Source organism: Chironomus tepperi, unplaced genomic scaffold, assembly GCF_022539635.2.
Source record: "Chironomus tepperi strain 1889 unplaced genomic scaffold, CSIRO-AGI_Ctep_v1 contig_260, whole genome shotgun sequence".
NCBI lineage: Eukaryota > Metazoa > Arthropoda > Insecta > Diptera > Chironomidae > Chironomus > Chironomus tepperi.
Window position 1 is genome coordinate 193,688 of NW_027226382.1, and position 16,279 is coordinate 209,966.

The 16,279-nt window shown below is 31.4% G+C and overlaps 1 protein-coding gene across 1 annotated transcript in view; it reads left to right on the forward strand.

Moving 5' to 3' along the window:
• The window catches only part of Stacl (SH3 and cysteine-rich domain-containing protein), a 173,764-nt gene that overhangs the window by 41,240 nt on the left and 116,245 nt on the right, over nt 1–16,279 (forward strand). Inside the window, 1 exon segment of the mRNA XM_070641878.1 lies at nt 1,991–2,158. Within this exon segment, the coding sequence (XP_070497979.1) occupies nt 1,991–2,158 (168 nt within the window).

Consider the following 16,279-nt stretch of genomic DNA (forward strand, 5'->3'; position numbering starts at 1 on the left):
TATAAAACTTTTCAGTATAAACTGTGCCTGAAGTCTCCTAACAATTTAACGTACAATTTCAAATTCTAATCTCCACAAAAAAGTAATGAAAAAGAGGAAGTAAAGTAATAACGAGCAGAAAAGTTTAAATAACTTCTGCACAAAATCTCACGGTAAAAAGAAAATAAAATTGAATGTTTATGTTTGAAAATTTTAAGCTCAACAAATGCTCTAAATTGAGATCATCAAAATCATTGAATGAGAATTAACCACATGTGCTCCAATAAGCATGAGGCTGAAAAGAAATAAGAAAGTTCAAGTATCGGAATCTAAAAGAGGAAAGAGTATTGATTGAAAAATAGCTCAATAATGACTTCTTTTTTTTCTCGGTCTCTCCTTCCTCTGCATGTATTGTTCATCTGGCGTACGTCCAATAAAAATATTATTATTTTCGCATATCAAAATGTATAAATAAAATATATCTGCAATTACAGTCCAATGAGTATGTGAAATTTCTTAATTCAAAATCGATGCAATCGAGTCAATTTTGTGCCTTTATTTCACTGACTCATAATTTATTGAAGGGTTCGGCATTATAATTGCGAGAACATTTTCATTCATGTACAGATCGGAATGTTCAAATTCAGCTATATATCCTTCAAATTTATAAACATGTCAACATCATTCTGCCTCAAAATCTTGTTGATATTTCATGAAAGAACCCACAAATTTAATTTTCAAATAAATTGGAAATAAAAATATTGCAACATCATCAATAAATCATAATTTTTATTCCGCTGATTGCATAAATTTCACATTCATGAAATGGAAAATTAAAATGCAGTCGAATTTCCAATGTTACATGTTGTCGCTTTGACGTTTATGAATTCCTTTTTATATTTGTGTTGTCATTTATGTCGATTTACGTCTGATGTTTTGATTTAGTAATCTACTAGGATATTTTGAGTTTGATTAAATGTCGATAGGAAATCTATTTCATATAATTTAGTGACTAGTCTTGGAATATTAAACGTCAAAAGTCATTGATCCTTTTAAGGCTTTTTTCAGAAGGAAAAGCTTACTCTAGCAAACAATGAGAGGATTATACTCATTTCAATGAGTATGTTCTTGTTTACTCATGATCATGAGTACATTTTGGATAAAAACTGCATCTAAAAGTTCTCGATGCCAAGACCCAGTCTCGGTCTCAAGATTTGTCGCAACCTAGATTTCGAAGAATTCCATTGTAGTCTTGGTCTCATTCTCGTAAATTCATCGAAACTGAGAATTCAAGAAATCCTAACTTTATCAGCAATCCCGATTGAAATAGAATGCGATTTGTCGACTGTATTTCAAGATATTAACTTGATATATCATGGATAGTTCCACAAATGTCAAATTTATTAGTAGACATATGGTCGAATAATCGCATCCTGCTCCACTATGATATGTTAAGCAACTTATAAAAGGATCCTTAACTTATTTCGTTTGACTTTTACTGGATATGCAACAAAAAAGGGTGGGAAAGGTGTGATAATTCATTTTGTGTAAGGTAATGAGTTGTAGTCTTAAATAAATAGCTATAAAGGTCAATCAAGAGCCAAATTCACCTCAATCATAATTAAAATACTTAATTACTTACTTTGCTGGCCGAACAGATCATATGTGATCCTAGCTTCTCTCAGTTGGCGTCTAAAACTGGTTCTATCACTGGCAGCCCTATGCCAATTACCTATACCAAATGCTTCACTGTCTCTACCAACTGAAATAAAATTGAAGAACTAAATATTTAATTTGGAACTTTCTATTGCTTGCTTGTTTTTATTTTAGCTAATCGATTTTCCTTTGTTTCTATTTTTTGTGTGCTTTATTCATAAATTATGCACTAATCAAATTATAATTTATTTTCTTCTATACTTACATATGAAGGTATTTTGACCTTTCACTTCTGACATTGTAATCCACAGAGTTTTCTAATTTTACTTATTCCAATTTTTCTTCTTTATTACAGAGCCAACGAAGACAAAAAATCGAGTATTTGCGTGGCGAGGATTTAGTCCAAGCTCCGCCAGTAAAATGGCATCATCAAGTGGGGGTGTACTAAGAGACTTGGTACATCCAAGCTTGAATGAACATCTTAAAACTCAAAATAGTGTCTCATTTAAATTAGTCAAAACTGGTGAGTAATAATCTTTAATTTATGGGTGCTCTGACGTAAGGAAAATAGCTGCGATACAATAAGATCAAGTAGATATGCTGAATATCAAGACATTGAATTTGTAAATAGGAAATAAAATAGCAAAAATTTCGTGAATTTGTTAAAAAAAATTTGTCACGTAAATTTCGTACTTAAATACAAAAAATAGTCGGCTAATTGCCATCACGTCGTAGACATTGAGCCAGTGGTGGACAACTTTTTACTATTTGTGGCTCATTTTGGTGATAAGCGTCAATCAAAACCGCATACGGCATTTATGACATTTACAAATTTTTCGATGGGACAGTAGTGTGCCGCATCACACAGGTTGTCCACCACTGCATTAAGCATTGACCTTTATTTATTTCTTTTCTACATTCAAAACATGTGTACAAATTACAAAGTAAATATATCTAAAGTATTGTAGGAAAAAGTATTCGTGAGATGAAAATTATTTGATTCAGTTAATGTGCTTGTTGAACTGTTTGTAGCCTGATTTGTAGTAAATTACAAATCAGATATTTGACGTGAATTTCTTGTCGGTGATTAATTTTGTTAGGTGTCATTGCAAGCATATTAAATGATAGCTTATGATTGGAACTGTGATGGATATACTTTAAAATTCAACCAAACAATTTCTTGTCAGCAATCAATCATTGCAGCTTTTCGGTACTCAATATGATGTTCTATTAAAAAAAAAAGTCAATAAAAAATCAGCAATTTTCCAATCAGCTCTATTTGCAATGCATTATCCTCAACAACATCATAAAAACCTACTGAACCGAAATGTTTTTTTGATTATAAAAATTTCCTCAAAAAGCTTGAAGTACATGCGGAGTAGAGATGTCAATACAAATACCCAAATACCCAAATATTTGGGTTATTTCGCACTATTTGGGGTACCCCAAATATTTGGGTGTAAACCCAAATAAATTTGGGTCTTCTTAAGATTATCACTTTTTAGGTACTCAAAATAAAATTTTTCATAAAATTTCTGATTTTCTTTGAAATTTGTAGTGTCAATTTTTTGACAATTTAAATTTAATCTCATATTTTGATATATTAAGCCAAATGAACCTAAATTTATGAAAAAGGTCAATCATAAAGCTAGCTTTAAGACATTTATGTTGAATACAAGTTATATTTTGGCTATATAATGCTTATAAAAAGTATAGTAAAGTTGCATAATTTCAGCATCATCATTACCAAAATCCTAACAAACAATCATACCGATTTTACCAGATCTACTGCAAATTTGTGAAAAAATCACAGACACCTGTATGCGAATAATAGAAAATAAAATCTGCGAAAAGGTAGTTTTGTTGATCTGCTCGAGACAAAAATATTCAAAAAGAATTAATATTTATAAAGAAAAAAATAAAAAATTTATTCAAGAATCTACTGTCATTGTCTCATCTTTAGTAGATGCAACTTCGGTATAAAGTGGGTACATCTTCAGTGGGTACAAGAATTAAAATATTTACTAGATTGACTTTTTTCACGTGTGAATGTATTGAATTTGTTCAGATTGAAAAATCAGTTTTTTGGATTTTTCAGCAAAACTAAGCGCAATGGCAAGTTTTGTTCTATCGCAAAAAGTTTGTGCCTGGAATTCCTCACCATAATCAAAAAACAGATTTGAAATTGGTTGAGGCATTGCTGAGAAAATCGAAAAATTCGCTTTCTGTAAGCAAGCAAACAAACAAGCAAACAAACAAGCAAACAAGCAAACAAGTTAATCAGCAAGAAATCTCAATAACGAGACATCGTAGAGACTTCTAGTTTTTTGCAATCGATCCGTATTACTCTATAGAAGAGCTGATTACACTCTTAAAAAAATTCTAAAATTTAATTTTAGATTTGTATGAAAAAATCAAAAATTTAGTTTTTAACATAGCACCTAAAACTAAATTTTAGATTTTAAAACTAAAATTTTAAAATTTAAAAACTTAAATTTTTAATTTTAAAATTTTAGTTTTAAAAATTTTCCTTACAAAAACTAAAATTAAAGTTTTAAAATTAAAAATTAAAATTTTAAAATTCTAAAATTTTAGTATTAAAATCTAAAATAAAGTTTTAGGTGCTATGTCGAAAATTAAATTTTAGAATTAAAAATTAAATTTTAGATTTTTGGTTTTTATTTCCTGGAATACGGAGGACAAAAATTTCAAAGTAGTCATTAATTATGACTAAAAACACACATGTGTGAGTAAGAGAGAGAAAGCATGCATTGGTAGTTGAAAATTTTGTATCAACTTTTTTAAATTTTTCGTACAAAGTTGGCACATATTTCATCGAGTGATTTCTGCATGCTCTTGTGAAGTTTTATGAGAAAATTTTTTCTAAAAAATAGTTTTAGAATTTTAAAATTCGGGTTTTAGAATTTAAAAATTAAAATTTTAGAATCTAAAATTAAGTTTTAAAATTTTAAAATTAAGTATTAAAATTAAAAATTTAATTTTTAAACAAAAAAAAATTTATTCTAAAACTAAAATTTTAGAATTATTTCTAAGAGTTTAGATTTTGGACATGACAGGAACAGCCGTTGCTTCTAAAAAAGCAAAAAACATTTTTCATACAAAATTTCAAAATCAATGTTTATTACGATTTTTTGAAACTTTGACCTCAAACATGTGCCAAGCGAAACTTGGCCTACCCGCTGGAGCCTGATCCCTCAAACATTTGCCAAGCGAAGCTTGGCCTACCCGCTGGAGCCTGATTCCTCAAACATGAATATATCCGCATTAGGTTTTTACCCGATACACTAGTTAGCTCATTATTTTAATTAAACTAAGCGGTAAATGACTTTCGCAATGATTTTTTGAAATATTTGTACAAATATTTGGGGTTTAATATTTGGGTATTTGGGTATTTGTACAAATAGTAAAAACCCAAATAATTGACAACTCTAATGCGGAGGAACAGCTGAATTTGAATCAACTTCAATAAAACCCTTTTCTTATTTTGTTCCCCTCCAGTCTATGTTATTTACTGAAATATTTTCTTAGCCTTAAGCATTTGGGGTACCCAAAATATGTTTCGAGAATGTTAGCTTGAGGAACTTCCAAATGGAATTTATGTAATGCTTGAATAATGCCATAATACAATCAATGATAATGGAACGAATATTGAGTTGTATGCTGTACAGCTTTAATAAAATGGATCAGTAAAGGCTTTCAATTTAATGGCATTTATGAGAGTATTTTTGGATGTAAACTTTATCGGGGAAGTAATGATTTTTGGATGAAAAGTGATTTTAAATGGCAAATGCTTGCATTGAGTTGCATTTTAAGTACAAAGTTATCACTTTAAGCTATAAAACTATTAGTAAGATGCCTGCCCGAGTGACACAAATGAAGAAGGATTCTCGGAGCTTTTAAGGTTCTAAAGCTCTTCAAAAGGAAGCCTATTTCATATGGAAGCCTACCCCATATGGATGCCTACCCCATATGGTAGTTGACCCAATGTAGAGACCAAAATGCAGTCATATGGATGCCCTATGAAGGCAGCTTCTATTTGGTGTTAATATAAAAGCATTAGAGGAGCCTGAAAAGCTCCGAGTTGGAAACTTCTTCTTAGTATCGCTCGGGATATAAATAAAATGATTTTATATCCAAAAATTAACCCAAAATACCAAAATAGATGATATTACAGCAATTGAGATCATCTAAAGAATGTCATTAAAGTGAGTTTATCTGTGGGTAATGTAATCTCCAAAAATATATCAGTAACAGCCATAGTAACTGTTGCGCATATTTTCTATATTAAGCTTCTATTCTTATAAAAAGTTGATTGCTATTTTTATATATTGCCTACATCTTTGTCAATTAAAAAGTTGAATTGAGTTAACACAAAAGTAAATTTTTTTCTAGAATGAATATCAAGTAGCATCACTGGTGTGAACTCAGACATGACAATTAAAAAAAGTTTTTCGATAAATTAATTAATTTTATTACAAATTTAATGTGCGTTAAAAATTATGTTTTTAGGATGTGCTAATTAATTAGTGTATGATGTTCGTAATTAAATTGACATGAAAGGATGCTGCCTGTGTGTGGGATGAAAGCAGTTGTCTTTAAAGAGGTATTACTTGTATTATTCATGTAATAGGCTTTATATTTTTGTAAGTTGGCGGTTTAGGAAGTTTTTCGTGAAATTTATTCCTAATTAATTATTTTACTTAGGCGTAGTTTCAGTTTAATTGATATTGAGGGGGAGGAATTAAGCTTTGAATATTTGAAAATTCATGTATCCTGGGGAAAGGACCAAATTGTCCAATTGTTGCATTGATCAATGCCTAAATCTTGCAGTAAGTTTTAAAATTATCATTTAAAAATTGACGATTAAGCTCCATCCGTTACTTACTTACTTACTGAATCCATGTACCTATGTGGAGCTTAGGTTACAACAGAAGGCTTTCCATCTGACTCTATTGCTGGCTCTGTCATCTGGTTTGTACAAACTCTCTGTCCGCACGTTGAGCTGACAATCTTTCATTACTGTCCTGCGCCAAGTAGCTTTTGGTGTTCCTGGTTGCCTTTTCGCTTGTGGATTCCATCCAAGGGCTGTGTAACAAACTTGTGTTTCCGTCCCAGCAATGACATTTTTCTTCCATCCGTTTCTCTTTGTTAATGTTTCAGTTGTACGTGAGTTTCAGTAGGTGACATTCCAAACGTCACAAAACCTAGCCTGGAGCTGGGGTTGACAGCTAAGACATCTAGACATGTCTGTAACACCCTCTTCATTTGTTCTTAGGCTAAGTTCGTATTTATGCATTTGGATACAAGCACAAATTAATTTTAAAATAAGTAAAAATGACCAATTAATACAGTGATGTTCATCTTTTATGATGAATTGTGCAAGAGAAACAGGCGTACATTACACAAGTTCAAGTTTGTATTCTTAAAATAAAGGTCATCAATGCTTCAAAGCAGAATTGGCAGGACTCCAAGGTATATACCAGTGATATCACCTTTTTGGACTTATCAGAGTCCAAAATCCTCTAAACTCTGTAGTAGAGTCTGAAATGAAATGTTTACTTCCAAAATTCTTGAAAAAACTGTCCACACGTTACCTCGTGTATGAAATATATCAATTAAGTCACCATAAATAAATTAAAAAATAATTCACACGTGAAATGTTGAATCATGTATCATGTCATCATGACGAATTTGATTCACAACGTTCATCTTTTTTAAAAATAAAGTGGCTTGAATAATGTGCAAATCTGTAACATTGTATGACAATATTTCTCACTAGCAGGCTTGACATTTTGAGAATTAATCTTAGAAAATTCTCTTTTCATCGAAAAAATTTTGTGCAAAAAAAAAGTTGGAAATAAGAAAGGAAGATGAATCAGTTTATCGTGTGATATCATTAACAGATGTTAATTGAGTAACTTTTGTATATTTATAATAATATTAGACATACTAAGAAGATTATTTTGAAAAAGTTATGTGGGTTTTTATGTGTTTCATTGGCGCATTTTCAGTTCATTAAAATAAATTAAAGATGAAATTTGGAATCATTTTAATCAGGAGGAATGGAGGCTTAAAGTTGCAAGTGAACGACCTCTTGTTAGCGGGGTTTATCCAAAACTTAAGGTCTACTGACCATAAGTATCCTTCAACGAACTACAAACCCTAACAGACAAAAATAATACTTTCTTGGGCTTACTTACTTACTTACTGGAACCATGCTCCGGCTGGGAGCCTAGGCTACTACAAAATGTTTTCCATCTGACTCTGTTGCTGGCTGTATTACAAAGCTTGTACAAATTAATTTCTACAGCTGGCTCTACCCAAATATACGAGGGTTAACTCTCAGCTTACTCTACTCTTAAGAGCGTGCTCCTTGCCTATTTGGGAAAGTACAGCCGAAAACTTCGACATGCTCATCTAAAATTCATATAATGCAGATTTGTGGTTCTTGACCGAATCCAACTTAATAAAGTCATTTTTAATTAAAATCCCAAAACTACTTGTGATTCACTTCTACAAGCCTATAAAGACTATAAGTCTGATTGCGAAATTTATAAATAAGCTGAGTAAGAAATATTATAAATAAAATTGAATATGACAAAAAAGATAATTGAACGATCCCCATAGTAGACTACTACATCTACATAAACATGCTTAAGCAACCTGTTTGCTTTTCTAGCAATGAAAATTTCAACAATACACAAACAACTTGAATTTCTCTTTTTTTTCAATGTGAAGGATTAAGTCATAAGAAGCAGCTGAATAAAAAGAATTCTTGGCGAGACTTCAAAAAAGTATCGCTGACTAAGAGTTTAAATGATGCTACGAAAGATAAATCTCACAAGATGCTCTCTCTCTCCTCACATCACCAACAAGTACAAGCTATATCATCGTGTCGTATCTTCTGTGCATGTAATTAAACATTGAAAATTGTGAACATAAATTTTTTGCTTCTTTTGCTTTTACAACAAGTTGCCGAGTAAAAGTCTTGCGTCTCTGACAGTGAAAATATTGAGGACAAATAACAAATGTCGACGACGAGACATTGCCGCTGTTGCCACTGCTGAACTTGCAAAAATGAGTCATGCGGAAAGTAAGATGATGTCTCACATGCATGCATGTCTCAGGATGAATATAAAGAAGAATATATGTCTGTATACATTGACTTGAAGGCATTTGAGAAGTCTTATTCCATTGAATTTTTTAGGGTGAATATTTCATGCATTTGATGCTTTGTAGATGTTTTCTAGTCAGTTTTTACTATCGATCTGAGACTTGATGGACATTTTCTGGAATTTATTGGCAGATGTAGAAGTTGAGTCGCAGTTTCTGGGTCACGTGTCAATTCTGTATACTTTTCTTACAGACTAAGGCATATCCAGCTAATTTGTTTATATAGTCGAAAAATTCTATGTATTTTGACAGTCTCCTATGGATACATCTCTGCCTATAGAAAATATTCCAGACAATTTGTTTGAAAAAAATGTTAAATATTTATTTACCATAGTTGCTTCTTGATATATAGTCAAATAAAATATTAAGTCAATTACTCTATAGAGACTGTCGATCAACTTCAAACACTTCTTCCTCAATTTACGTCTCGGAATTTTTCCAACCGGAAAAATAAGAAGTAAATTTTTCATTTTATGCAAACTTTTAATATTGAATCAAAGAGTTTACTTGACTGAAGAAAGTTTTACTTTTACTTCCCGAGCGACATAGATGATGAAGTCTCCGGAAAGGGTAACAACAAATGGAAGTCGTCATCATGTGCCATTCATATGGCTGCCATTTTGCCATTTATTTTCCAACGTGGATGTCAAAATGGATACTACAAATGGCAGCCATATGGATGCCTCATAGAGGTGACTTCCATTTGGAGTTAATAATTAAAGAAGATAAGCAGAACCTTAAACCGAGCCTTCTTCATTTGTGTTGCTCTGACTTTACTTTATTACGTCAAAACTTATTTAAATAAGCACAGGTAATGGGTTGAAAAGTTTTAATAAATGAAGTAAATAATGGAATTGGATCTTTATGGAATATGATGGACTAAAAGTGATTCCAGGTCTCCGCTCTCGAGTGACATAAATGAAAAAAGCTCCAAAAAGGAGCTTTTATGGTTCTTCTAATGCTCTTTTATTAACATAAAATGAAAGCAACCTCTTTGTGGCATCCATATGGATGTCATTTGGTTATGTGAAGGAAGCTTCTATTTGGTGTTAATAAAAGTGCGGAACCTTCTTAATCTAGCCGCTCGGGAGTTTATTTTTTCCATCAATTAGTTCATCTTTCATTCTATAAACTCTCAAAAATGTATTAAGTCTGTAAAAACATAAACAATATCCACAGCTTTTTCATCTCTAGAGACTCAAAACTTTTACTTTTTCATGGAAATTTTCTTAAACTTTTACGTATATCCGTAAAAATCACAAATTCCATCACTCAAAAAATCCATCCTAAACAAATCGTAAAAAGGCCAACGATCGCAAGTCAGCCAAAGCAAACAAGAAGAAACTTTTTGTTATTCCTGAAATTTCACGTTTTGTATACAAAAGAAATAGACAGTCCAGTCTGGTACTAATGTATACAATAGTACTATACTCTTTGATGAAAAAAGTAGACCGACAGACAATTAAAGAAGAAAAAGAAGTGTGTGATACAGACATTGCCCATGGCAACAATTTATTTTCTTTGAAAAGACTGTTCCTTTATCAGAATGAAAAGGTCCCAAAACATAAATTGGCATCAAATATGCATACTAATCGATACTCATTTATCTCATGTTGTTCCTCATTCTTAAAGAAAAAATTGAATTGACCCAATTGATTTTCGAACATGGCAAACCCAAAAAGGCACAAAGAAAAACTTTCAGCCTTTTTCACCCACTTTATTTATTTATTTTTGATGCTCCTAAAATTATTTTTAACACAAAAAGTTATTGGATATAGCTTCTGTGTTTTTGAAAGGTGATACGAACAGTCTTAGCAACAGCAATTTTATAAGCATCACGAAAATTTAGAGCATAACATGATAACTTTCATTTGATTAGATTTCTATACAATTTAGATGCTATAATAGATCAATAGAAGCTATTTTCCCGGTCGGCACATATTGAAATGTTGGCTGCCGATCAGCAACATAACTTATAATCAAATTGCAGTCAATTGCATATTTTAATCCTTTCCATTATCTGCTGCGACTTGAGTTCAAGCATTTTGAAGCTTAATCGCTGTGATGGCAACATTTAACATGTGCAGATGGGGTCAAGAGAAGAGTGGTTTATCATTATACGTGTTAGACATAAATTCATATTAAAAGGCATAAGAAAAGAACAAAGAGAGCAAATTCCACTTAAGAAAAATGGCACTACCCTGATCAATGATATAATATCCTTGAGCTCAATTGTTTATTTATGTATGATATTATTGATCCTAATCGGAGTAATAAGAAATAAACCTTATGCCAGAAAGTCTGCATAATTTTTGGAATAAATCAAAATTGTCTTTGAGTGGCTACCTTGAGGTCGTATTGCATTTTTTGAACTCTAGAACGAAAAAGTATCAAAGACAACATTAAGCAACAGTTCAAGGACCTAAAGGTATTCATACTTGAGAGTTCTTTATGTACCTTAGTATTCTGGAATCGACCCCAATAGCACAAGTCCATTAATCTTACCAAAATCCCTCTAGAATCAAGTCAGGATCATTCCAGCATTATACCACTTTTTGATCGATTAATTGATGATAATAGGAATAGAGTTACCAAATATTCGAATAGCCCCACCTTACCTTGTTAAAAAGGTTAACAGCACAAATATGAAATTGAATCCTTTTGCATTCATTATTTATTTATTTCTATTTTTCAAGCATATAAATTCTCAATTGTTTCTTTAATTCATAGAATTTTCAATTTTTAACCCGACAGTGTTTATATTCACGTACGTACCTATTTGTCTTTGTGTAAAATTTATTACAGAATAAGAAAAGTTTTGGATATTAAATTTTTGATAAAGTTGAAAAGGTTCAAATTTTTCAATGAATGATTAATGCAATTCGTAATAACGTGTGGACATATTTTTGATCCTTTTAATATCGAAAACTTTCCAGACTTTTAAGTTATTTATGAAAATTGTAGAAAGAATATTTGATGCACTTTTGAACTATTTTAACTCAATATTACAGAAAGCTTTTGAAATTAAAGTGTATTAAAAGGTTAATTTAAATTTCATTTAGCTGGTCAAAATTGAGTAATGGGAGCCATTGAAGTTTTAAAATGAAAGGTTAAGAATCGGATAGAATAAATTAAGTCTTGATTAGAAGTCTTTGATGAATGTTTTATATAGCTTTTCACTCCTTTTTTTGAGTATACTCAATAAATATAATTGAACATGCTTACATTTGTGAACATGAGCATGCTCATTATCTGTTTGGGTATATTAGTTAACATCTGTAAGCCCGAGTTATATTTAGAGATATCAGGGGATATTATGAGAAGGTACACTTGATGAAGTTTCCTTCGGATTCAGACTTCGGCTTTCCCAATCCCATTCTGAGTCTTTATGAGCATCAAACTCCGTATGGCTTACAAATCGAGCCTTATTCACATCAAAAGCATGTAAAGCATCTCCTTCATCCTTTCCATAAGCTTCCAGATTGACATAATCATGTAAGTCTCATGCAAATTCTTCATAAGATTCCACATTAATTAAGTATTGAATCAACATCCAAATATCTGTCATGCAACATGTCATAAGTAAAATGCTAAACAATTTTTTGTTAGTAGGAAACATTATTAAAACTTTCCTAGTTACAGTCTGTCGTTAGCACATGACACCAGCAATATTATGAAGTCAACTACACCAGAAATATTACACAGTCAATATTATGTACATGCTCACATCTCATATTTATGAGATTAAAATACTTAGCCTAGAAGAAGAATTTTGAATTGCAAATGATATTGTTTAGTCAGACTCTATCGGATATACAGCTTACTACATGCTTTTTTAAATTGTTGCATAAATTAGAAAGAATCGATTCAATTCCATATGGAGCAATTGATGATATTTTAATTTATGTCAGCTTTCATGTAAATCGCAATTACAGCTACTGTAGTAACTGCTGACTGGATAATATTCTTTGATTTTGTGTATGTATAAAAATATTCATAGATACAAAGTATTTAAGTAAATCACAAGATGAGGGATTTTCAAGGTTCCACAATTTGCTTACTCAAATGATCTCAATTCAAGAGATACACAAAGAAATATTCTAATTTTCTGGTATTTAAATGGAGGAAGGAAGGAAGAATGAATGAAAAGCATAAAAGAGAAAAGGTTAATTAAGTCACATGGCAGGACATCCATCATAATGAATAATTATTCATGTCTTCCTTTTTAATTTTGTAGCAAATTTTTGTTTTAAAAGTTTAGTTTGGTCTTGAATTTTATAGGAAGTTTTTTGGCAGGTTTAAAGGTATGACAATATTTGCACTTGCAAATTAGAGCAAATTTTGTACTGCAAACTAGCATGAGCCAGCATAAAGTATTTGAATAAAATCAATGTTTAAAACAAACAGTAAATCTGTCTAAAGAAGATTAATACCGAGCAGCACAATTAAGCCATTTTGCAGTCGTAATGCTTTCATGTTGACGATAAGATGTGAGAGTGTCCAAACGGCAACATGATGGCTATTTTCGGTCTGTTTTGAAAACTCGATTGACACTCATTGAATTATTGCCACTACGGGACCGAACGGCAGGATACTTAGAACCAATTAGCACAAACAATCACATTTGTCAATTTACTGTCAGTTGGTTCTTGGTATGTCTCCTCGTCAAACCAACATTTCCATGTATGCAGTTCGGGATGCTATTAAGATAATTCTATTACTCTAAGTACTCAAAAGCTAGTCATTTGAATGCAGTCTTGAATGGCAATGAATATCCTATCTAGCATGATGACAGAACAAATAGCATTAGCTACATTCCTCACTTCAAGTCTTCAACATCAATTAAATTTAGTGTTTATTTTAAATTGCACTTCTAATGGAATGTGATGGTTTCATGGTTCTGCAATCTGTGTTTAAATAGACTTCATTAGTTTTCATTATATTGTGTGCAAACTAGACGTGCCATTTCTTAAAATACGTCAGCACATTCGTCAAGAATATTTTTATTCATCTGATGTTTTAGTGAAATTTAATAAACTAAACACAATTTTCATGGGGTATGGAACTGAAGAGAAGGAAGAAGTTTCTAGAAAAACTTTTCAACTTCTTTAACGTCATTAAATTTTTCCTTCCTCTTATTTAGCACATTGAATCAATGAAAAGTTCGACTGTTCAATTTGATAGCATTTTGTCTATTTTATCTGCTTCCTCTTTTACTTGGCATTCAAGGTCCAGCTGTGATGTTGTCCAACTATCACTCAAGAGATACAGATCCTTTCTCTTGGAATCAGTCGTTCTCAGGACTGGTTGCCCACCACTGATTGGGTACCACAAGACACAGATTGACCATCACTGCCATAGTCATTTATAAGGATTAAAACTTGATTTGTGCTTTCAATTACAAAGAACCAATTGGGTAGTCATGATTACTGGTCGAAATTAAGGCAATTCTATCCAACCATTCCCTGGCTACATTCCTGCAGAACCCATCCACATGAACAAATTGTTGATTCCAATTTTCATTCCATTTAACATTATTAAATACAAACATTGAATGTCCTGCTTTTTAAAGACTTTTGAACTAGTTTCTCTTCATTTATATTCCTTTCCTTACTCTACTAACACACTTAAATTATTGTAGCTACCAGACTAGCGCCATTTCATTTCGAAAGGATTCGACATTGATTTCGAAGGATTCGAAATTGTATGCGAAAATTCAAAAAATATCTTACCGTTGATATAAATGTAAACAATGAAAAATATTTTTTAAGAATTATCAATTTTTTAGATGAAATTCCATGAAATTAAGACTCAAATGATCATTGATATCATTGCTCATTTGAAAGAAAACAGTTACATGCATCAGAATTTAAATAAATATTGATTTTTTGTTTGTAACGTATTTTTTGATTTTAAAAAATTTCAACGGTCATTTATTTTTTAAAAACATAGTTTTTATCCCCGTTTTTTCATTCAAATAATAACGGTCAATATTTGAAATGGCGCTAGTCTGGTAGCTACAAAGAAGGAAACAGCAAATTACTGTAAACTTTCTCTCATTCGTTCTTGTTTACTTTAAATCATTATGACGTCTGTAATAGTTTAGATTGTTGAATATGACGAGTGGAAGATGCAAATGAACGCTGAAGTTGGAAATGTTTCTTCAAGCTTGATGTTTAATGGAATCTGCTTGGAAGATTTATAGAGTGGAAATATAATGAGATTGAAATATATTTGAATGATTTGATGAGAGGAGGGGAAAATTCATTTTTGGACTAGATAAGTTTGAAAGGAGGGGTCGATTAACTGCATATGATGCTCAAAATTTGAATGAAAGAATCCCCATCCTTCATTTTAATTACTATCCTAACGATACAAATTGAAATATTGCAATGCCCAACGATGAATTGACATTCAATCAAACTTAAGTCTTTGTTCTAGACAACAAATGATTTATTATCATAAATTCAAATTAATATCCGAAAATGTGAAGCTAAATCAATTTGCAAATACAGAAACCACAAATTAAATCAAAAGGATTCTAAATGTGTAATTAAAATCAAGATTTATGCTTCAATAAATTTCCATAATGACAACTTAATCTAGATGTATCAACAAAGAAATTCTTAGATATTCTAAAATTAGAAATTCTTGAAGTCTTACTTTAAAGGAATGGAATAGAGAAAGTTAAAGATTATGATACCGAGTGACACAAGTAAATAAGATTCCGCCATGGCTGCCATTTGCGGCTTCCATTTACTTTCTTACTTCGCTGTCCGTACAAATCAATTGTGATTCATGACCTCTCATAGATGTCACCTGAATCTGACTCTATCGCTGGCATCCACTTGCCAATTCACAATGCGGCTTCTATTTGGCCATAATCCATAGCAGTACCTTCCTAATTTATGTCGCCCGGGATAATCTTATCAGACAAATTCAGGATAAATTAAAATACATGAATATGATAAGAATATGAAATTTAATAAAGGAATATCTTAGATCAAGCACAGGCCTTGTGAGACGAGAAGTAAACAGGAAGACAAAGAAGCACAAGTAAAAGAAAAGATATCATATAAACAATTTTGTGAACTTGAATTCGGTTTTTATGATCAGATTAATATCAAATAATTTTTCTTTTATGCTAAAACTTTCATATTGGATGTCTTCTTATCTTGAAAGCTGCTTTTCTCGTTACGTGGGCAGAACTTTAAGGAGGAAATTGATGTTATCGATTCTTTGTCATAAAAAAATATTTCATTTCCTTTCCTTTCATGATTTGACTGTATTTATATCTTGATAAAAAAAGGTAGTCATGCCAACATACAACTGTGATTATGTTTATCGAAATTGAGGCTGTTTTCTATATTAAATAAAAAATATTAAACTGACATGCTCAATAGGACTGACAAATCTGAAATTGGAAAAGTATGTAAGAGAGTTTGATCCT